The sequence below is a fragment of the Castor canadensis genome, chromosome 12, assembly GCF_047511655.1.
Source record: "Castor canadensis chromosome 12, mCasCan1.hap1v2, whole genome shotgun sequence".
Lineage (NCBI taxonomy): Eukaryota > Metazoa > Chordata > Mammalia > Rodentia > Castoridae > Castor > Castor canadensis.
This window is the reverse complement of record NC_133397.1, coordinates 85,613,029-85,635,906: the sequence shown is the minus strand read 5'-3', so window position 1 is coordinate 85,635,906 and position 22,878 is coordinate 85,613,029. Positions and strand designations below refer to the sequence as shown.

General features: G+C 38.9%; 1 protein-coding gene across 1 annotated transcript in view; it reads left to right on the top strand.

The window, feature by feature from the left end:
- Aff3 (ALF transcription elongation factor 3) overlaps nt 1–22,878 on the top strand; it is a 494,906-nt gene that overhangs the window by 288,651 nt on the left and 183,377 nt on the right. Inside the window, exon 7 of the mRNA XM_074050356.1 lies at nt 22,384–22,464. Coding sequence (XP_073906457.1) covers nt 22,384–22,464 — 81 coding nt within the window. The remainder of the gene's footprint in view (nt 1–22,383; nt 22,465–22,878) is intronic.

The following is a 22,878-nucleotide window of genomic DNA, read 5'->3' as shown; positions in this document are numbered from 1 at the left end:
ATCTTTTCAATGAATGAATGAATGAAACAAAAGAAGAAACAAGGAAGTAAATTAAGAAATATTATCCTAAAAGGGCCTTTGCATTGTTACTAAATTAACCAAGTACAGAAAAATATCAATAAAGTACTTCAAACTTAGTATAAATCTAGAGAAAATAATTCTCTTTTCAGAAAGCTGAGATTTAATGTATTTCCTTTGATGAACTGTGAGAGAAACGCTGGGATGAAAACTGCTGGTCTATGTGGCATTTAAGCTCAGGTGTGACTTTATTACCTGGGAGACATCAGTCCAAGTGGACAAAACTACTGCTGCAGACACCTGAAAGTTTTTTTTTTTCTTTTTCTTCTGAAAATGGTCTATGCTCTCATGGAGTGGAATGAACAGGATAAAGGAACAGCAAGTGCAAGGACTCTGAGGCAGGAACCTGTTGGCTCATTTGGAGAAACATCAAGGAGGTCCCTGTAGCTAGGATAATAAGGGGAGAATGACTGGAATTGAGTCTTAGAGGGAATCAGAGGCCCCGTCATACAGGGTTTCATCAGAGAAGTGATATGATGTGTTTTGTATTTTTAGATCATCATGTGGCTGTTGTAGAGAGAAGAGACTTATTGGGATAAGGATAGAAGCAAAAGATCACCCTTAAAGGCAAATAAGAGTTTACAGTGACTTACAGTAGGGTGGAAGCAGTGATTGCATTCAGGATCATTTTGCAGGTTGAGCTGACAAGATTTGCTGGCAGACTGCCATCTTCAGTGTGGAAGGAAAGGAAGGGTTAACATGTGTCCAAGGATTTGCTCTGAATACCAGGAGAATGAACACACCATTAGCTAAGATGAGAACAATTATAGAAAAAGCAAGTTTTGGGGGGAATCAAAAGCTCAGTTTTAAATGTAATAAATTTGGGCTGCTAGTTAGTTATCAAAGTGGAGGTGACTGGGAAGCAGATACACAAATGTGGAATTTCAGGAAAACATGTAGGCTAGCAGGATAAATTTGGCTGGGTTGACAGCGTAAGTACATTTGAAAAAGAGAAGCCAGTTGTAGAGCTAAGACATGGGTCACACAGTCATTTAAAGGTCTGGAAGGTGACAAGGAATTTGCAAATGAAACTGGGAGGGAGCAGCCAATGAGGAAGAAGGAGAGCTAGGGTAAGCAATTTGACAAGCCCTGTGGAGAGTGACTCTTGAAGAAGACAGTTATCAACTGCAACAGTGCTGAGAGGTTCAATAAGGAGATTGAGAGTGGTGATAGAGACCAGGAATGCCAGACCAGTGTCAGCTAGACACACTGACAGCAATCAGGAGAGCAAGTGAGTCCATGAGTATGGGCGGCTCTGCCCAGCAGGGAAGTGGACAGTTGCTCAAGTGTGCTGTTGAGGGAGGAGTCTGGAGATGGGAGATAAATCCTGCTGCTCCTGCAGTAATAGAACGATCCACAGAAAGGGATAATGAACAGATAACCACGATAGGCTTCCATGGCTTCCATGGAGCTTCTAATGGTGGGATTCTAATTTTTGTGATAATTAAAATTATAATTTTAATTTTCTAATTAACTTTGTCTGTGACTATCACTTCAGTATAATTAAAAGAAATTTTCTGTGTATGAGGGGCTGAGTATGTAGGCTGGAAATAAGAAGATCTGAATCCCTGGTCCTGGCTCCACCGTTTGCTAAGGTTGTGTCCTGGAGCAACTTTCTGAGCCTCAGTACCTTTACCTGTGAAGTGAATGTTAACAATAATAACTATGTGGCCACTGTCCCAGGGCTTTTTGTTTGTGAAAACTCCCTGTAACACCACACTCGCATGTTATTATTAACATATTGCTTATGTATTGATCCTCTGCCTGTTATTTTAAGAAAACATTTAAACATTTTTACAGTGTTTTGCTTAACAAGTAATAATTTTACATATTGATGAAGTAAAGTGTAATAATTCACTACATGTATATAATGTATAATGATCAAATCAGAGGACTTTGATACCTGGTTCCCTCAAAACTCAGTAACCTGATTTGATCAGTATACATTGTATACATGTGAAACATCACATTGTACTCCCACAAATATGTATAATTAAAATAATAATTAAATTTTTAATTATTTGGGAGAAATTTATATCACAAATTCAAAGGTGATTATATGTTTAAATTACTATAACATAGCACAGTTATAAAATAAATAACAAAAAACATAATAACCTCAATAGATGCAGGAAAAGCTTTTGACACAATCCAACACCTTTTCATGATTAAAAAAAATAATCAACAAACTAGGAATAGAGGCAGGGTTTCTGTGGAAAACCCATACCTAATATCATACTTAATGGCAAAAGAGTGAATACTTCACCCTTTGATCAGGAACTAGACAAGGCAGTCTTCTCCCATTACTTCTAGTCAGCATTATCCCGAAGTACTAGCCAGCATGGTTAGGCATGAAAAAGAGAATAAAAGTCATCCAAATTGGAAAAGAAGAAGTAAAATTACCTCCAGTTAACAGATTGCATCATCTATACAGAAATCCTAAGGATACCACCCCCCCCAACACACAGACTATTATAGATAGCAAAAAAGTTCAGGAGAGTTGCTGAATGTACTATCAATACACAAAACTCAGTTTTATTTCTATACAGTAGTAATGAAAAAACTGAAAATGAAATTAAGAGACAATTCTGTTTACAATAGCATAAAAAGAATAAAATAGAGTGGAGTGGCTCAAGTGTTAGAGCACCTGCCTAGTAAGCCTGAGGCCCTGAGTTCAAAACCCCAGTGCCGCCAAAAAAAAAAAAAAAAGAATAAAATACTGAGGAATCAAGTTAGCCAGAAAAGTATGATGCTTTTTTATAATGAAAACTATAAAATATTATTGAAAAAATTAAAAACAAAACAATGAAAATACTTCCTGGCTTTTTGGATTGTAAGTCTTAATATTGTCAAGATGACAGTGGTCCCCAAATTGATCTACACATTCAATGCAGTCCTTTTCAACTACCAAGGCCAAAACAGTTTTGAAGAGAAGAACAAAGTTAAAAGATGTACACTTCCTGATTTCAAAACTTTCATAAAGTAAAAATAATCAAGACATTGTGATACTGGCAAATGGAAAGTTATATAGATCAATGGAATAGAACCAAGAATCCAGAATTCATGATTCTGTGGTCAATTGATTTTTTTTATGAGTATCCCAACTCCATTCAATGGGGGAAATAAGTCTTTCAAAAAACAAAGGTGCCAAGATAACTAGATGTTCACATGCAAAAGAATGAAATCAAACCCTTATAAAAACTAATAAAAACTAAACCCAAATTTATCAAAAGCCTAAATTTTAGATGCAGTGCTATACAAACCTTATAAGGAGGCTTAGGTGTAAATATTCGTAACCTCGAATTAAGCAATGGTTTCTTAACTATAAGACCAAAAGCACAAGCAATAAAAGTACATTAAATTGGACTTCGTTAAAGTTTAAAACTTTTGTTCTTCAAGAATAGTATCAAGAAATGAGATACATTGCATCTGGGTATGAAGATAGTAGAACGAAATGCACTGAAAACTTTTGAATTATAAGGGGAGCAAGGCAATTAAGAGTAAGTAATAAAGTGGGTTAATCTAATTAATGTACAGTATATACATGAGTGAAATACCAAGGTGAAACACCCTTGAACAATCAATATAATTTTAAAAATAAAGGACCGAAGGTAAAACAGGTCCCATATGGGGGGTGAGTACCAGTGGGAGGGTAAAGGATAAAGGAGGGCAAATATGGTGGATGTACTTTGTATAGGTGTATGAAATAGAACAACGAAACCTTGTTGAAATTGTTCTCTAAGAAGTTGGGGGGGAGAGAATATGAAGGAGAATGATGGAGGAGGTTAATCTAATTAAGATAACATTGTAAGTACATATGTAAATGTCACAATGAACCCCCACACACAACCAATAATAAATATGCTAATAAAAAAGAGCCAGGCATCAGCAGCTCATGCCTGTAATCCTAGTTACTTAGGAGCAGAGATCAGGAAGATCACAGTTAGAACCAAGCCCAGGCAGATAATTCACAAGACCCTAGCTCAAAAATATCCAATACAAAAGAGGGCTGAAGGAGTGACTCAAGTGGTAGAGCACTGCCTAGCAAGCATGAGGTCCTGAATTCAAGCCTAAATACCATAAAAAAAAAAAACATAAAATGGGAGAAAATATTTGCAAATTTTACCTCTGATAGAGTTCTGTTACCATCACTTGTAATAAACTTACAACTCATGAATAAAAAGATAACTCAATTTAAAAATGAACAAAGGACTTGAATAGGCATTTCTCCAAAGAAGGTGTAACATAGCCAATAAGCACATGAAAAGATGCTTAGCATCATTAGTCATTAGGGAAATCAAAACTATAATGAGTTAGATAGTCATCAGTCATGGTAGCATCTCAGGAGACTGAGACAGGAGAATCATGAGTTAAGGCCAGCCTAGGCAACATAGCAAGACCTCATCTCAAAAGAAAAAATTACAATGCGATAGCACTTCATACACACTAAGGTGGCTGGAACAAAGAAAACAAATGTTGGCAATAATGTGGACCAACTGAGGCCCTCATACAGCACTGAGGAGAATGTAAACTGGTGCAAGGGCCATGGAAAGTGATTGGCAGTTCCCCAAAAAGTTAAATGCAGAGTTACCATATGAGCCAGTAATTCCACCCAAAAGAATTAAAAAACATGTTCGTAGAAAACATGCACATGTTGTTCAGAGAAGCATGGTCTGTAATTGCCAAAAAGTTAAGACAACCCAAATTCCTCTCACTTGGGTAGATAAATAAATTGCAGGTATATTCAAACAGTGAAATATTCAGCCATAAATAGGATTAAAGGACCAGTTCTTAGTATAACATGATGCTAAATGAAAGAAGCCAGACACAAAAGACCACATAATATATGATTTCATTGATACGAAATGTTGAGAACAGACAAATCCATACATACAGAAGTAGAAAGTGATTGCTAGGGAATGGGGGGAGGTTGGAATTGGAAGCTACAGGGTTTGTTTTGGGGGTGTTAGAAGTGTTATGGATGTGGATAGTGATATATAGTTACTCGACATTGTGGATAAACTAAATATCACTAACTTGTGTGTTTTTAAGTGTTTTAAATTGTGGCCTTTCTGTTATATGAGTTTTATCTCAGTTTTTTGAAAATTGATTTGTAATTCTACTAAAAATAAGCCAGTTAGAGACTTCAGACTCTGAAATTCCAGAAAAATATAACTGTGGCAAATCTCTTCTTGGAAAGTGGCCACATTCTCCAGGCTGGGCTTCTCCTGAGCACATACACACATGCACATTTACACACACACACAAAGCTCCAAAGTCATTCCTACTCCTCTCCTAATTGTGAAGGAGACCATTTAGACATACTGCAGAAAGAGCTTCCACATAGGAAGCAAAGTGAGCTTCTGTGACAGCTTCCCATTGCCCTCAGCATGTGTAGTAAGTTTATTTTTGGAACTTCTTTAGCATCCCTACCCCTTAAAAGCATGTCTAAATTTCAAGGTCTGAGAGCCATGAGCCATCATGGTTGGCTACAGCAATTATAACTGAAAATGACAAGACTGTTTATATGATCATCACTGCTAGGCATCTGCATTTAACATAACTTTTTAGTCATTTCATGGTCAATCCTAAAACTACAAGCCCACAAAATTTGTACTACAGAAAGATATCCATGTACTGAAATATCTGAAGATGGACTGCTTATATGGAGATAGTTTTTGTAAGTTCCTACTTTCTATATTTGTATGTATGTACATATATACATCTGATACACACAGATACTTCACAAAAACATTCCTGGTAGGTAGGGAGGTAGGTACATTGATTGCTCTGCCACTCAGCTGGTACAAGGATTCAACTGTTTGCATCCAGTCAGAGTCTGCAGGGGAGGTCACCTGGCCAAGGCCTGCTCTTCAGAGCATTTTTATGGATACAGAAAGCAAAGGAACCAAATGGAAAGCTTGACAGATATTGAAAGTGTAGCACCAGCAATTCTTATTTAAAGTAATTTGAGAAAGTTATGACTGAAGAGCATTGTGCTTAAACCTGGGATAGAGAAGCAACCAAGAGCTGACAGATGGAATGCTGAGCCCATCCATCACAACTCAAGGACGCTAGTATGAAGTGCAGCTCAAAGACCACTCCCCAGGGGTCAGCTCCAAGCCCCGGAACATAGCAGCATGTAGTCTGTGGATGCCCAACTGTACAGAGGCTCAGGCTTCTGAATGTTTGCCCTTCAGAGTTGCACTGTCTGGTATCAGCTCATTTTAAAGACTGCAGGGAAAAGACTTTTAGAAGAAACAAAGCTTTCCTTTGTGCAGAAAGACCTGGCATCTCCTAATGATGCTTTCCCAGGAAGTTCCTGGGAAGGAAGCAGGTAAAGGAGACCCCAATGGGCACTTAGCACAAAGCCTCAATAAATATTCCTGACTACCAGAGCTCATGCAATTCTGGGCACCACTGCCCCTTTGCTGTATTTGGATTTGGCAGGTATGACTGAGAGACTGTTCTGCTTCTGCATGTCTCCCCACCTGCTCTGTAATCTTGTTTTGAGGAGAATCCATCATCTGTATTTCATGTACCCCTGACACACTTAGCTGCCTTGCACAAAGCCAGCTATCTGCAGACTCCTCCAGACAGCGATCCTGGTAAAGATGGGGTCTGATTTTCTCCTGTAAAGCAAGGCGGCAATCAGATGCCTCAGAGCTGAGCCCTCTCAAATTTTGGCTAGAGTCAACCGTGAGCTGCAGACAGAGCTGTTTGCTATGCAGACAGGAATAATAAAAGATGATTTTAGCAGGTTGTGTGGTTATACCAACAGCCCTTTGTCTGAAAGCCCAGAGCCTAGTGTGTGAATGTGGGCAGAGCTCACTTCTCCATGCCAGTTCCCTCTCCATTGTAATTAGGAAGCTGGCTTGTTTGAAATATAGCTTCACAGGTGTGGGATTCATCCTCGACAGGTGACTATGTTTTGATTTTTATCATCACTTGTAAAACAGAATAGGGAAAGAGATTTCAGACCATAAAGCATATTCCACTACAAATGAGATATTAGTGTTAAAAATTCTTCCATGTTGCTAAATATTTACCAAATACAGGGTTTCTACCTTCTGCCAACCTGAAGCATTTTCTTGGCAAATGTGCCTCATCTGGAACTCTGGAAGTCTTTCTGCATTGCTCCTCTTAACTGCATAAACACAACCATCTGCCTGTACTAGGGAACAGACTGACCCCTATTCTTTTTTTTTAACCTTTAATTTCTTGAAGTTTGCCCAAAACAATACTGACTCTACTGCTGGTTATTTGTTCAGAGCCAGAGAGACACAATTATGAGGAACATGTAGTGTGTTCTTTTTTCTCCTAGTACTGTTCAAAACTCTTCTTAGAACTGCATTTCCAAGGTTCCCCACACTTGCCTTCCCTCCTGAGAGTCATGCATTTTCTCATGTCTCCTACTGTTGCATTATTTTTATTGTTCTGCTATAGAAGCTTGGTATTTTTTAAAGCATCAAATTTATTTTGAAGTTTATGTTTGCATGACATCAAATTAGCATTCAGTCACCACTGTAAGTAGAATTGGGTCTGTGGGTACTGATTGAGTTCCTGCTATATATGTTAGCTGCTGGATACATTTTAGAAAAGACATATTTGTGTTTGGGGTATTTTAATGCATTCGAGGAATCGCTCATGGTCCTTTGAAATAGTCATTCTAAAAGCTAAATGCTCAGTCAAATGATGCTGTCATCTCATGAATTTCTATAGCTACTTTGTTCTTGAGAGTGAGAAGGATAAACAAGGAGGTCCCAGCAGCCTGAGCTGTGTTTTGATCCAAAACAGCTCTCCTTATTGCAAGCCACTTTACTTGAGACTTGGCTCTGAGGGACTTTTGACTCTCCAGATTCAGATCCACCCCTGTCATTAAGATTCCCCACCCCATGACCCCATCCCTATGACATAGCACAACTCCCAATGAATTCCAGCAACATTTTGAACTGGCCAATCATTGTTGGAATAAAAGTATCACATGCCTGTGTGACTGCTTTGAAGTGACAAGAAATTATATGAATGTCCATTATGACAGGGAATTTAAGAATCAGTCTCATGATCTTATCCTACTTCATATGTGAAGTAGTCATTTGTTCATTCTATGATTTTTTGAATGATCACCTCTCTAAGCTAGACACTGGGGGGTGCAGCAGTAAGTAAAATAGAGGGAGTCTGCCCTTAAAAGGTTTTGCTGTGGTGTCACTCAATGGATCAAGTACTACAAACTATTAGTGTCCTAGACATTGACACATAGGAGAAGGCAGCTGTCAGCAGATGTTTCCTGAGCAGTATGGTTCTTCCTGAACTAAGATGCGATGGAAGGATAGGACATGGATAAAGGAAAAAGGTGGGCATATACCTGAGCAGAGCCGGCAAGTGGTATTCACAGAGTCTTCTTCCTATGAACAGGAATGGGAACCTGGCTGTTCTGAAAAGAGGCCCCTGTGAAGAACAGTGGGAGGCCCACAAAGCTGAGAACTTGGACCCTTAGATCCAGTCTAACAGGCAAGGAGGGACCCTCTCAGACTGGGCAGATTTACTATAGTAGTGTGGCATGATAGAAAAGGTGGTTGATGAAGATGACCTTTCTCTTAGTTCTAGTCTACTCTAATTTCCCTGTGTTCAACTCTATTTAATGATAGATAGGTCTGTAATGAGTTGGAGACTATGACCTTAGCTTCTTCCCCAGACAGAAGAAGCAGTTTGAGAATTGTTTGAGAAAACGTGCATGTTTGACCTGAAATAAAAATGGTGCAGGGCTTAGCCACATCACTTCAAGCCTGATAGAATAAAATTTTTAATTGGCACCATGTCTTCCTGAGGAGATACAGAAGAAAAAGGACAAGTACCAAGAAAAGGAAGAGGCAAATGTGACAGAATGTGGAAACATGAGGACTGTGTTATATACTGATACAGTTTCTAGAGTTAAAACTTTCTTTAACTTAGAAGAGCTGCTTCATCCAATCTTCCCCTTCTTTTGGTAGACACTTTGATTCTCCAAGTTCTTCTCAGAGAATTTACAAATAAGAAACCAGAGACCCAGCAAGCCAAGCACACAGCCTGGTCAGGGATAGAGCAAGGTGTCCTGGCTCTCTCATACTTGCTTTTGCCTGCTTCTCATGCCCCAGTCACTTTGCCCATGTCTACTCTCTGCCCTTGTCTTCCTCTTCTCTCCTTTGCTGCTTTACTCTTGCTTCCTGGGGCGGGGGGAGGAGGGCACAGGAGGAAAGAGGATCAGCACTGAGTAGATGTGAGAGCAATAGTCATGCAGGATTGCTGTGCATGGCTTGGGTTTATGTTTATGAAACCCTTCTGAAGCTAATTTGTTCTGCATTAAGTTCCATATTTATGCGACACTTTCAAATGGAGCATCTTTCTTACTTCCCACGAAACCCCAGTTGGATGTTCTTATCACTCTTTTACAAACTGAAGGAAAATGGAAGGAAATTACAGCCCACATTTCAGATGTGCTATGAAATCACCCTGGGCAGCTAACTTAACTCTTACAGGCAACAGTCCTTGTTTGAAACACATTGCTTCTCAAGGTAGCCTTCACATGAAGAGAGACCAGAATCCCAGTGGCACTGAGACCAGAGTGTCTATGTCCTCATTCTTAATCCAGTGCTGTTTCTACTTCTTCATGGGTGGTATTCTTTGTCTCTGGGGGCTTTGAAGTACTTGGGGGAATCATAAAGTTTTAAAACACAAATTTGCATAATCAAGATAACATTTAAGATTGCTTAGTTGGAATTTTGCAGTTCTAGAATTTGTTGATGCACCTCACCTGTGCCAACCATCTTCCTTTTTAGAGCTGCTCTTGCCAGGGATGAGAAACCAGGGAAGAGATGTCCTCACTGGCTTGCTGCTAAGTCTGAATGACATCGTGACCAGGGTGCATTGGACTTTATCTATCACCATTTTCCCATTCCACCTCTGTTTCTGTCACCTGAAGTGCCACCTCCAACCCACCCTGGCCAGGCTCCTCTCTCCCATGGTCCTAAGGCCATGCTTCTTGGGTTTTCATTCTCCCCCAAACCTGCTGTGCTTTCTCTAGTCACTGCTATCCCAAGTCAAAGAGTATTTGGTCTTCTCAGTGCCACCATTCTGTTCCCACTTGTATCTGCAGGGTGGAACACTGTTCCAGGTATCACTTCATTTTTACAACTTTGCAGAGGTAAAGTTTATGTCTCAAAAAACATTCCACTGGCCAGGCATGGTGGCACATACCTACAATCCTGACTACTTGGGAGGCAGAAATAGGAAGATTGCCATCCCATATATATTATATAATGTGCAACTCAACTCAATGACACATAGTAAACTTAGTAAATGTATGGGGTTGTACAACCATGACCATGCAGAACATTTTGTCACCCCTCCTGCCAAGTGTGTGTGTATAACACTTTCTTGCAGTTCTGTGCTTTTGTCTGTTTTGTTTGCTGTCTGTGAATAGCCTGGGGATAAGAACCACATCTTTGGCTTCAACTTCATCTCCTTTGGTGGCTGACACCATGCTGAGTCCTTGGGAAACAATCTCATCCGTACCCATCTAATGGATCCACTGGAACATTGCTATCCTGGTCTGTTTAGGCTTTTATTACATCAGATAGTTTCAGAAATCAAGTTTCTTTGGTTCAACATTTAGAAGAGTTTGCTGCTAGGCAATAAAATTTGACTACCACATACTCTGATGACTATGTTGAATGCTTTTCAGTGGTAATATTTTATCACCCGGCTTTTCTCCTCAAGTGATCTTTTTGCTTCCAAGTTCTCATGTCCATTTTTACTTCGTGAATTCCTTTCCTGTGTGATGAAATGGAAACTATATTTGTATGACAATTCAGCTGGTAGGATGAGCTCTTAGTTTCCTAAGTAGCCAAAGAACTCTTTAAGCAACAATATGAGAACAATATATTTTGATACCAAAATGGGTTATGGATATGAATAAAAATTTCACAAACAAGAAGTAGAATATTTCTAAAAATATGTTACACTAATAACTAGAAATACAATTAAAACAATAGCTGCATGATTTTTTTTCCTATAAGGTTGACAAGAATGTAAAACTGATTCTTGTGAAGATGGTTAGAACAGGGACTCTGATAGACTGTAGAAGATGTAAATGGATAGGCTTTGAGGGGAAGCAATTTGACAATATATTAAAATTTTAAATGTGCTGTTTGATTTGGAAATTCTATTCAAGAACTACCCTAAAGAAGAAACACAAAACCACAGGGAGATAAATATACAAGGATTTTTGTCAAAGCATGGTATATTATGAAAACTGGCAATGATACAACTCTGCATCACTTAGTTAAATAAGCTATAGCACCTGTAGACCTATAGTGAGTGGTCTATGCAGCCTTTAAAAAGAAGGAAAAAGAAATCCATGATAGTTTTGCTGCTGGATCTCAAAGTGTGGCCCCTGTGCATGAAAAGTGCTTAGCTAAGATGGAAAAATCAGCATACTTGTGTATATATGTATAGGAATAAACTTAGCATATGTAGAGCTGGGTATTGCCCTTGGTTTCAGGCATCCCCTGAGGTCTTGGAACACATCCCCCACAGACACCAAGGCCTACTAGAATGAAAGCCTGCATATTCAAAAAGAACTTAACTGGGAAATATTTGAAAGAAAAAAGGCATGTACCTTCTGCAGGATTGGCCTGACCTTCCTTCCCTCTGGTGAATAAAAAGTCTTATCAGACCAAGGACTTTTATCCTGGCCCCAGTGACTCAAGTTTCTTTTTGTTTGGGCTTGCCTCCCTTGCTCTGCTACCTACCTGGGTCCCCAGCCCTGCCACCATAGTGTAGTAGTAGCCATCCACCCCTGTATCCACAGTCTGCCCATTGCCTCCTTCTATCACCTGGGGAGATCCCAGGCCAGCGCACCTGCTGTACTGCCCTAACTGTTGCCCTGGAGGTAGTCCACAGGTGACGGGCAATGCTCACAGCCCTTTAGAACTCTTTAGAACCCCAAACGATCTCCTAAAAAATGATCTCCTGGATCCTGCTTACTCATAACTGTCCTTTTTAAGAAAAACACCAGACACAGAAATATCATTCTCCCTTGCCTCTGTGCACACGGGGCTTTAGTGGCAAAGGGATTTGGGAAAGCAAATTATTGTTTAATAAGCACACTTTTATTATGCCTTCTATTTGAATATGAATAATTAACCAGTTAAATATTAAATAATTAACTGAGTAAAATAGATTAAAAACAAGCTCATAAATGTCTTCAATATTTATCCTCTCCCTTTACAAGTCCCAAGTCAAAAGCTACCAACCATGATTATAAAGTTAGTATTATAGCAGTAATTACTACTTGACCACCTACTATGTACCAGACATGCTAGATACTTTGTATTTTTATCATTATGCAAAATATGGTCATTAATACCAGTTTGCAGCTAAGAACACTAATAACCAGACAATAAACATGCCCAAGGTCATTCTGCTGGTCCATGACAGAGCTGGTATCAAAATGAAGTTTCTTGAGCACCAGCTTCAAGCCTGTTCTGTTCCACCACTCTGCGTCTCTGTGATTGACACAGAGGTTTTGTCGAATGCATCTTTCCCGGCTGTCATGAAAAGGAGGTAAGAAATAGGTTACATGGAAAACATGGCCAAGAATACAATTATCACCCTCCTCCCTCCCTAAGTCCCATGGTCTTACTGTCTATTCCAAGTAATGCCATTGTTTCCTTCAGCTGCACAAGAAAGAGCAATTTGGTGATTGCAAATCTTGGTTAGTTCAAGTGTTAATTATAATCTGTATGTCTATTAAGTTGGATAATCTCTGGGTGTTTATATTACCACCAAAACATATCATATGAGTCAGAAGTAAAGTGACAGTGGCACATTAATAATATAACTTCTCTTGTAAGCTGGTCATAACTTTGGCTCACTTTTTAGAAACCCAGATGTAATGTAATTTATTCTTAGAAATGACCTATGGGAGTACCAGCCCCGGATTCAGAATTTGGAGAATCCTCTCAGTGCATTTCAAATGTTTTATTATTTTAATTTTTAAAAAATTAATTTAAAATTAGATCCATTACTGCTTCTCATCAGGAGCACAAGATGTAAGAGTACAGGAAACCAGCCATTGTGTGTATTGCAGCAGGAGCTCATGGTGGAGTCGTTCAGCTCCTGCAGCTGTGTGCTGCACAGCAGACCTGCCTGCTTTAAATTCTGAGGATCCAGCATAAATTGTGCTACTTTAACATTTTAACACAATGCTGTTTCTAAAAGCAATCCCCAAACTAAGGAATAAGAATTCTGATGTGTTTTAAACACAAGTGGTAAAATGAACATTGGAAGCTAGGTGTATCTAAAAATAAATTTTAAGAAATGTATGTATTTTACAAAACATTCCAGGTAAAAGAATAGCCATGCACTCAACACAGGGACAAGAGAGTCAGAGGAGTCTATCCCATATTTCTACCCCAAAAGAAAGTAGAAAACCACAGACCTGGGCCTGCAACAAAAAGTCTGAAAATGAAGGCATCTGGCATGAAAATAGAAATGTAAAGGTGAGGGTGTGACCTGGCTTTCCTCAATGTTCTTACCCTCTCTGTGGAGAGTTCAGAGCTTCCAGAACCAAAGAGGTGAAAAGTGGGTCTCCAGTGCCATGGAACTGATACTCTTCCAAGTAGCACTTTTTATAACACAAAGGAAATAAAGAAAGATCCATGCCCTGTGGCCTCAGCTGTTTACTAAGCGGGAATCTTAGGAACCAAGGAGCAAGTGCAACAGCAGGTCTAAGATACCCTCATGTTTCCAGTTTGAAGGTCTTTCGTGTTTTGTATTTGTCAGCCTGTGAAACCTGAATTCAATGCTGCTTCTCAGACTGGTCCTATTCATCTTTACCCTATCTTATCCCGATGATTCGCTTCCTTCGAGGGCAGAAGATCTGGCACTGCAATGAATTGGATGAGTCAGTATCGCTCTCTGAGATTGTCCCATCTAGGGAGTACATAGGAGACCAGGAAGTACAAATCCAGTTGCCCCCATATCCTTGGGTTACATGTCTGTGGAGTCTGTGGATTTAACCAACCACAGATCAAATATATTTTTAAAATATTGTGTTTGTACTGAACATGTACAGTCTCTTTTCTACTTTTTTTTTTTTGGTGGTACTGCAGTTTGAAATCAGGGCCTCATGGTTGCCTAGCAGGCATTCTACCACTTGAGCCATTATCCCAGCCGCAGACTCTTTTTTTTCTTGTCATTATTCCCTAATGGCATTTGCATTATGCTAGGTACAAGAAATCATCTAAAGATGATTTAAAGTATGTGGAAAGATATGCATAGGGTCTATTTGAATACTATACCATTTTATATAAGGGAGATGAACGTCACAGGTTTGGGTATCTGCAGGGGTCCTGAACCAATCCCACATGAATACCTACTGAGGGACTGTCATACAGCCACTCAAAAATCCCCTTCTCAAGCTAATTCAGGTTCCCATTGGTCTTACTCCTGGATTTTCAGTTTAAAGAAACAAGATTTCACTATGACTTTTTTCCTACCTGTTTTAAGAGTCTTACTTATTATTTGTATTTTTTTATTGTTGTGTTGGGTGGGGGTACATGGTGGCATTTATAAAAGTTCTTACATTGTATCAAATATATCATACTTGAGTTCACCCCCATCCACCATTCTCCTTTATCCCCTTCTCCCCCCATTCCTGGAATAGTTTCAACAGGTATCATTTTTACATTTACATACAGCCATATTCACTCTCCTACACCCTTTCCCCACCACCTCTCCCCTCCCACCGTTACCACCTCCACCCCCTACCCCTCACCCTGCAGGACGTGTTCTGCCCTCCTGTTCTCTAATTTTGTAGAAGAAAAAAGAAAAAAAATGACATTTTTGCTTGTTTAAGATAGCTACACAAGGAGTTTCCTTGTGACATTTTGATATTTCCATGTATATATGTGTCATACAAATACAACAATATTATGAAAACAGGTCACATATTAGGGGAGAGGGTAAAAGAAGGAGATTAAGAAGGTGAATGTGTGATGTACTTAATTTTTAAAACTGTTGAAATCACCATAGGAAAGGGACTAAGGAAGAATGAAGAAAAATAGAGGAGATGAACCAATTTGGGTTATTTGGTTATTTGTATCTATGTTTGAATCATTTGCAATTTTTGTTTTTGGCATTTTAGCAGCCCAGGCTACAGGATGAAAACAAGATTTTTTTAAAAGACACTTTTTAGGAGTAAGGGGTTGAACTGACCAAAGTTAAACATATTCACAGTTGAGATACATTGAGAAACCCCTTTGAATACTAATTCTGGAACTAAAAATGAAACATAAGACTTATAAAATAGGTACAGAGTGGGAGGATAGTTGTGGGAGGGAGGAGGGTGAATGGAGACTATGAAGATGAGGGAATATGGTTGATGGGCTTCATATACATACATGAAATAGAACGATGAAACCTCTTGGAATTGCTTTAAGTGGGGTGGGGAGGGGCTTGCAGCAGGGAGATGGTGGGGGCGATCTAAGCAAAGTACAGTGTAAGGCTATGGGGAATTGGCACAATGAACCCCCCCTGTGCAGTGAATATACTTTCCACAAATAGTGTTTCTATCAAGACAATAATTGCTATTATTTGTATTTGGCAGTCTGTGAAACCTAACTTGAATGCTGCTTCTCAAACTGACCCCATTCATCTTTGCCCCCTTTTATCTCTTGATGGTGACCACATCAAGACAGGAGCAGTGAGAAGTTCAAGAGCTCCAGCATTGCACTGTATTTGTTATTTTTCAGGCTCTAGGGCTTTCTGCTATAGAGCAGTAGGATAGGGATATTTTTGAGTGTCTGTTGATTAGCAGGCTAGCTTAAAGGTCTTGACTGTGACTTCCTTGCTTTAAAGCAAAGTCCACCCAGCCTTCGCATATAACCCCGGAGTCCACATTTGAAGGCCAATGCCAGGTCTTCCCGTGAGAATGTGAGGGGTAGGTTGGCAGTCAGGACTCACTCTTTAGCTCATTAGGGAGGTGTGTTTCTTATGCTTTTTTCACTCCTGGTTGGGTACTGGGCACCCAGCTCCAAGCCTGTAGCAGTGCTGTCCCCTTCCCCAGATGACAGTCCTCCTGTGGTCTCCCTCTACTTCCACTTGGAGGATTTGTGGGATAATAAAAATTAGCACATTTTGTTGGTGATGGCACTTATCTGATAAAAGTGTCATAACACAGATAATATGTGTGAAAGAAATGAAAAGCTGAGTGATTATTCTGGTACAGCTACTGAAAACAAAATCCCAGCTCTGATTCGCTGTTCCCACCATCACACATAAATGGCAGCTTTGGCATGTTACCTCTTTATTCCTGAGTGCCAGAATTAATCCTGTGTCTTATTTAGAAAAGAATTCATTTCTTAGCACAGTTTTGGAGTGAACTACACTCAATTGCCAGGCCTGTGGAGATGGACCCCTTGCTAGCAGCCCTCTGAATTGGTAGAGGTGTTGAGACATGGCTGAGAGAGCAAGAAGTAACTTCCTCTCTCCTGATACTGGCAGCAGTCCAGGTGCTTGGCAGCACAAGTAAAATGTATTGCTGTCTTTATTTTACAAGTGGAAAAATAGAATTCTGCAGAGGTAAGATGAATTTGTATTATTTTATCCATTGTGTTAGGCCTTGAAGAGGTTATATACTGGCAGGGATTTTTAAAGTTATAATCTGGAGCTGTGGCTAGAGGTGTGGCTCAAGTGGGAGAGTGCCTGCCTAGTGCTCTAATATAAAGGTAGAGCATGAAAAGAAAACTTACTGCACCAGGCGGCACATAAATGCTCAGCAAGTCTCACCAGCAACATCTAAGTGGAGGGTACAGAATGGTCCGCCTGATGAGCATAACAGTGGTCACTTTCACAGAGAGGCCAGGATGAGAAAGAAGGGAAAGGTGAGTGACATTAGAAAAATGTGAACAGAGTGGAGGGGGTGAATTCAAGTATGATATATTTGATACATTGTAAGAACCTTTGTAAATGCTACAATGTACCCCCACCCAGCACAACAATAAAACAAAATAGAAGAAAAAGAAAAGAAAAGCATGAAGAGGAAATCTGGTAGGGCAGGGAATGAAACCATCTGGTTTGGGGGAAGATTGTACAGAAAAGCAACAGACAGAACTCTGCAGGATCCCTGATAGTACCATATAACAGAGCATCTTGAATGATTGAGCCAGGACACTAGAAGATAATTGAAAATAGAAGATATTAGAAAATATTACTTAAAATTCTAGTTAAATCTCTTTGTGAAATATACTTTACAGATCTTCCCAGCTGCACATTTTGAATTCTAAGATTAGAATTTGGTCTAAAATCAGTTTTTGTTTCTTTCCTTTAAAACAAAAAGCCACACTGCTCAGTGAACGGATGCCCAAAACCTCATAATGTTTGCCCTAAAACAGGTACCATCAGAATAAGTGGACAGCTACATGGAGGGGGAAAGGAGATATGCAAAATAAGCACATGAAAATCCACTCACATATCATCAGATATGTCTGGAGAAGACCGGCATCTTGCTGTATAGTAGACATAAAAATGAATACTGTGCCCCCATGGCCTCCTGGAAATATGCAGGACAGAGAAAAAGTTAGACAACTAGTGAAATGCAGTAGTCTCTACCCTTATCATTTAACCATCTGTCCTTTCATTTTGGGAGAAAAGTGGATGTTAACTATACAGATACTTGACATTTAAAGAATTGTATCCAAAGAATAAGTTGTCACTGTGAAATATGTCCCTTGGGTAACTAGACGTGTGCTGAGGGAGATAGGACTGGTGAGCTAAGGGGACAGTAGTCCTCTTTTGTCCATAGTTTCAGTTACTTACAGTCACCTACAGTCCAAAATTATTAAATGGAAAATTGCATAAATAAACATCTTAAATTGCACACTCTTTCTGAGTAGCATGGTCAGATGTCACTCAGTTCACTCAGGACACAAATCATCCTTTTGTCTAGTGTATCCACATTATGTAGCTACTCATTCAGTAACTACCACAGTTTTCAGATCAACAGTCAAGATATCACAACGTTTGTTCAAATAACCGTGATTTTACCTTACAGTGACCACAGAGTAAAAGAGTATTGATGCTGGCAGTTCAGCTATACCAAAGAGACACCATAAAGTCACCCTTTACATGAAAAGGTGAATGTGTATTATAGGTATGCAGTTATAAGAAAATATGTATATATTATATACATGTACTATGTATATGTATATATATATGTATACATATGATGATGTGCTAGTTGAGGCAATGAGGTCAGGAGCATGGTGGGGCTGGAGACAGTGGGTTCTGTGGGATAGGAACAATGTCTTTGCAATTAAATGGAAATTTTTTCCTTATGAAGTAAATAATGTGAGGCAAGCTAAGTGAATGTTTAGCAGTATTGGTAAATTTTACCTTTGCTCATATTTTAATCCATTGCCCAAAATAAGGTACAAATTAAAACCTTTTTTATCAGATCTTATTATCCCACTGACTGCTATTATTTTGTCAGAGATATGTTCCTACAAGGAAACTTAAGGACCTTTTCTCCAATATAAGGTACACATCATCCTTAGGAATCATAATCTTTAACTTTCTGCTCTAGTAATATGTAGATTATATTAGTAATTACCAGCTAAATTACAGATCACATTTGCATAATAGCTTATTCTGGGATATATAAAAAAGAATTCTTTAGGGCTAGAAGCATGGCTCAAGCAGTAGAGTTGCCTGGCAAATGTGAAGCCTTGAGTTCAAACCCCAGTACTAGAAAAAAAAAATGTTTGCCCAGATGTCTTCTCTCATCTCAGACTCCTAACAACTAAAACCCAGAGATAAATTGTATTTCTCAGAGTCAAGAATTCTGAAACTCAGCTTGATATTAGTCAGCGCTGTCTTTTACGAATATTTAAATACAAAGGGAGTTATGCTTTTTTCTGTATGTATTATTTCATTTAATCCTCATGCATGAACCATGGAAAGTTAATGTCTCCATTTCCCCAGTTTCTAAGATACAACAAGCCAAGATCTGATTGATTTCTAAAGTCCAAAGCTTGAAATTGCTGCAGTGTACTGAGCATATGACTTACCTAAGCTCACTGAGCCAGTTAAGTGATAGAAGAGGAAATGGAGATGTCTATTTGCTCTTAATTTTTCCATACAACCATTGTGCGAAATTGTAAGATAATGGATAGTGAACCATATAAAGCTATTTCACCTTATAAATTACATTTTATTTTATACATACATTTCATAAAATATTTCATACTTGAATTATATTACAAATGTACTAAACTAGTCCATGCATATAGTGCTTATGTTTTTAGAAATTCTTACGCACTTGAATGTTTTAAACTACTGTGTCATTTTTACATGAGTAGTAAAGTACTCATTCATATATTTAATAGGATTCTTTGGATAAAAAAATCACATGTAAATGCTTAGCTATAATTAAAGCAATATTAAGCAAGCAAGTTTGCATTGAAATGTGGATGTTCAGTTTAATACAGTAACTTTATATTGAGCACTTACTATGTAGGATACTTCAGTCTACAAAAATATAAGTAGATAATATCCCTCTCAGAAGGAATTTATAGTCGTCCTTCAGGGAATTATGTCTAATAAGTGTGAATGCTCTTGAAAGAGTTACTAGGATTCCTATTTGAGGATTGTGTTCAGTAAAACTAAATGATCTTGGAAGAGACTATTAGGTCTTCTACATATGATTTTTATTCATCATGAGGGAAGGTCATCAGAAGAGGGAGAAATGGATGGTTAAAGATTGATGTATGTACTTATAAAACTGTAGTACACAAAAAAATGTAAGAGTTATTATAAGCAAAAAATAAGTGCTTTGGAAGAGCCTGAGATGCAAGCTCTCATATATTGTAATAAAAGGGGAATTGGTAAAGGCCTCAAGACATAAGTGATGTTCAAGATGAGCTGTAATGGATGGCGAGACATCCAGAAGTGTGGGGGGGGGCAGACAGGATACTCACTCACAAAGCACACAGTGTAAGCAAAAGCAGAGACTAGCTTTTCTTATAGGTGATGATTATAGAATAATAAAAAGACATGAGGCTGAAAATGGGCATCTTGATGTAGGTTCCACATACTAGGCTGAGATCTTTGAGGGGAAAATACAAGAGTCAAAAAATACTGTGAAGAATGTACACAAATGAGAAAATTTGCATGGAAATATCCTAAAACAGTAAAGCTCAACAAGAGGAATCTTCATAGTTGTCGTTGTCATCATGTTGTAATATATGTGATAATGGTCTGTGAAAATTTTGGAGCACTGAAGTTTTTTTTGGTTAGCTCTGCACTTTAGGGGGGTTGAGCATGAATATCAACAAATTTGGCCTTGGGGAACATTGAAACTTAATAGCTTTTGGGCTTTTTTCAATGAAAGAGATAAGTTCACCTGTTGTGAGAATAAGAACCAAACTGAGGTTTAAGGAAAACCAGAAAACATGGGAATAATGCCTAAGGAACTTGGAGGGAGAAAGGCTAGAAGCAAGTGATGGATTGCCCTAGCCATCTTGAAGGCTCAAACTTTAGAAGTTTTCATTTCCACCATGGCACACTGCTGCCTTTTCCTTAGCAGGCCAGTTGTAAGATCAAAGAAGCCAGGGTGAGGGCTTGATCCAAAATTAGAAATTCTAGGAGGATTTTTAACGGACCTAAGAGTGATTCCTACTATGCAGGATGGTCTTGGAGAAGACCACTAACATGTCTATTAGGTGGTTAGTGTTGAGTGTTGAATTTCAAGAACAATTTAGAAGAAAAAAAAAATTTAGTGTACTGATTTTTAGGTGGGAGAAATAAGACTCAGAGATCCTGTAGAATGAGCCAGCTCAGAGTAGGGTGGGAATAGCTGAGATTCTCATTCTTCAAGACAAAAGTCTGAAGGTCAAGATATGATGCCAAAAAATTGAGGCAGAGATGGACTCAAAAGAACAGGTCAAGATGGTAACATGAAATCTTGAGGGGGTTTACCCAATTGCACTTAAATGCCAATAGGAGAATCTTGTAAAGGTAGGGAGAGCAGGAATGGACTCAGGAGGGAGCCATTAGACAGACTTAAGGGAGTGAGGTGGCCAGAGAGAAAGATGCAGCTTGTTTTTAATGAAGAAAGGGGCCAAGGGTCCAAAACCATATAATCCAATCTTCAAGTAGGTATGTGCATGAGGACAGCAAGCTAAGAGGAAGTAACATCTGCATTCTGTGGCAATTATTCATGATATTGGATTGAGGATGGATGGATAAACGGGTAGATTGATGGGTAGGGTAGAGGTGAGGAAGGAAGGAAAATGGAGAAAGATTACAATTGTAACTGGGATAAGAGAAGAAATATTGATAATGATCACTACCAGAGCTGATACCATAACTTTCAAATTCAGTAGATACCCACCTGAGCACCTTGTTATAAATTGGTACAATCACAGGATCTGCTCGTGACAAATCTTCAGTTAGTGTTCATGCAGGGAATGAGCAGAGGTCAGGGATGGACCCTAATTGATACAAATATCAGGACACCATTTGTACCCTTAAGGATCATAGCTTAGTGCTTTCTAGTTTGTCTGTTGTTTCCCTCTTAGATATGCTCTATATTAAAAAAATTTTTAGCCTGTAAGTGTAAGTTATAAGGAGTCATTGGTCTAAGACATGTCCTTTTGAAAGTACTGTTATTTATGTTTTCATGAATGTTCTCTTTCATTTATTCCTGAGTAGCTGTAGGACACAGAGAAATAGTAAATTCATCTTTTGGGGATTTTTTGTGGTAGTCAAACACAAAATGAAGATATATAATGCATACTGATGACAGAAATATAAAATAATTTGTACAAAGTTAACATGGACATACTTGGGGTTGTATGTGCAAGTCTGATGTCTAATCATGAGTAATTATTTTGTGTTTATCTATTTTGGCTTCTAAGGATCACACAGTCTAAATTGTGTAAGCCAAAGAATGATTGCAAAGGAAGCTACAGAGTGGCTGGTTAAGAGTAGGGTAGCCTTAGGGACACATCAGACAGTCCACAGGGAGGAAAAGAAAAATCACTTCAAGTGTTTGTAATTAATGAGTAACTTCCTCTATAAAAGATTTGGGGCCACTTAACAGCAAACACACATATCCTAGCCAGTAGTTTAAATGAAAGAGAAAAGTCAGAAACCATGTGGAAGAGGAGAAATGGGAGAACCAAGTTGTAGAAAGCTTTACATGCTGCTGACTTTGAATACTCCCTGTATCACAATACTGTTTGTTTTTGTCCCCCTTTTTAGGAAATGACCTGGCTTCCACCACTTTCTGCTATTCAAACACCTGGCAAAGTGGAACCAAGCAAATTTCCATTTCCAAACAAGGTGAGCTCTTTCTTGCATCACACAGGGGATGTACTATGCTCTTGTAACCATTTGTAGTGGACAGGGGGTTGATCATTTTTCTTTTCCCATGTAAATATTCTTGCCACAGGCATATGAATCTGACCTTAAACTATGCACATGTTTATTAATCTGTGCACAAAAGGGAAGAATCAGGCCAGGTGAGGTGGCTCAAGCCTGTTATCCTATCTACTTGAGAGGCAGAGATTGGGAGGGTCATGGCTGAGGCCAACCCCAGCAGAAAGTTTTCATGAGATCCCGCCTCAACCAATAGCTGGGCACAGTGGTGTGTGCCTGTCATCCCAACTATGCTGAGGATTAAGGTCCAGGCCAACCTAGGTATAAAGCAAAATCTTATCTCAAAAATGCCCAATGCAAAGAGGACTGTGGGGTTGA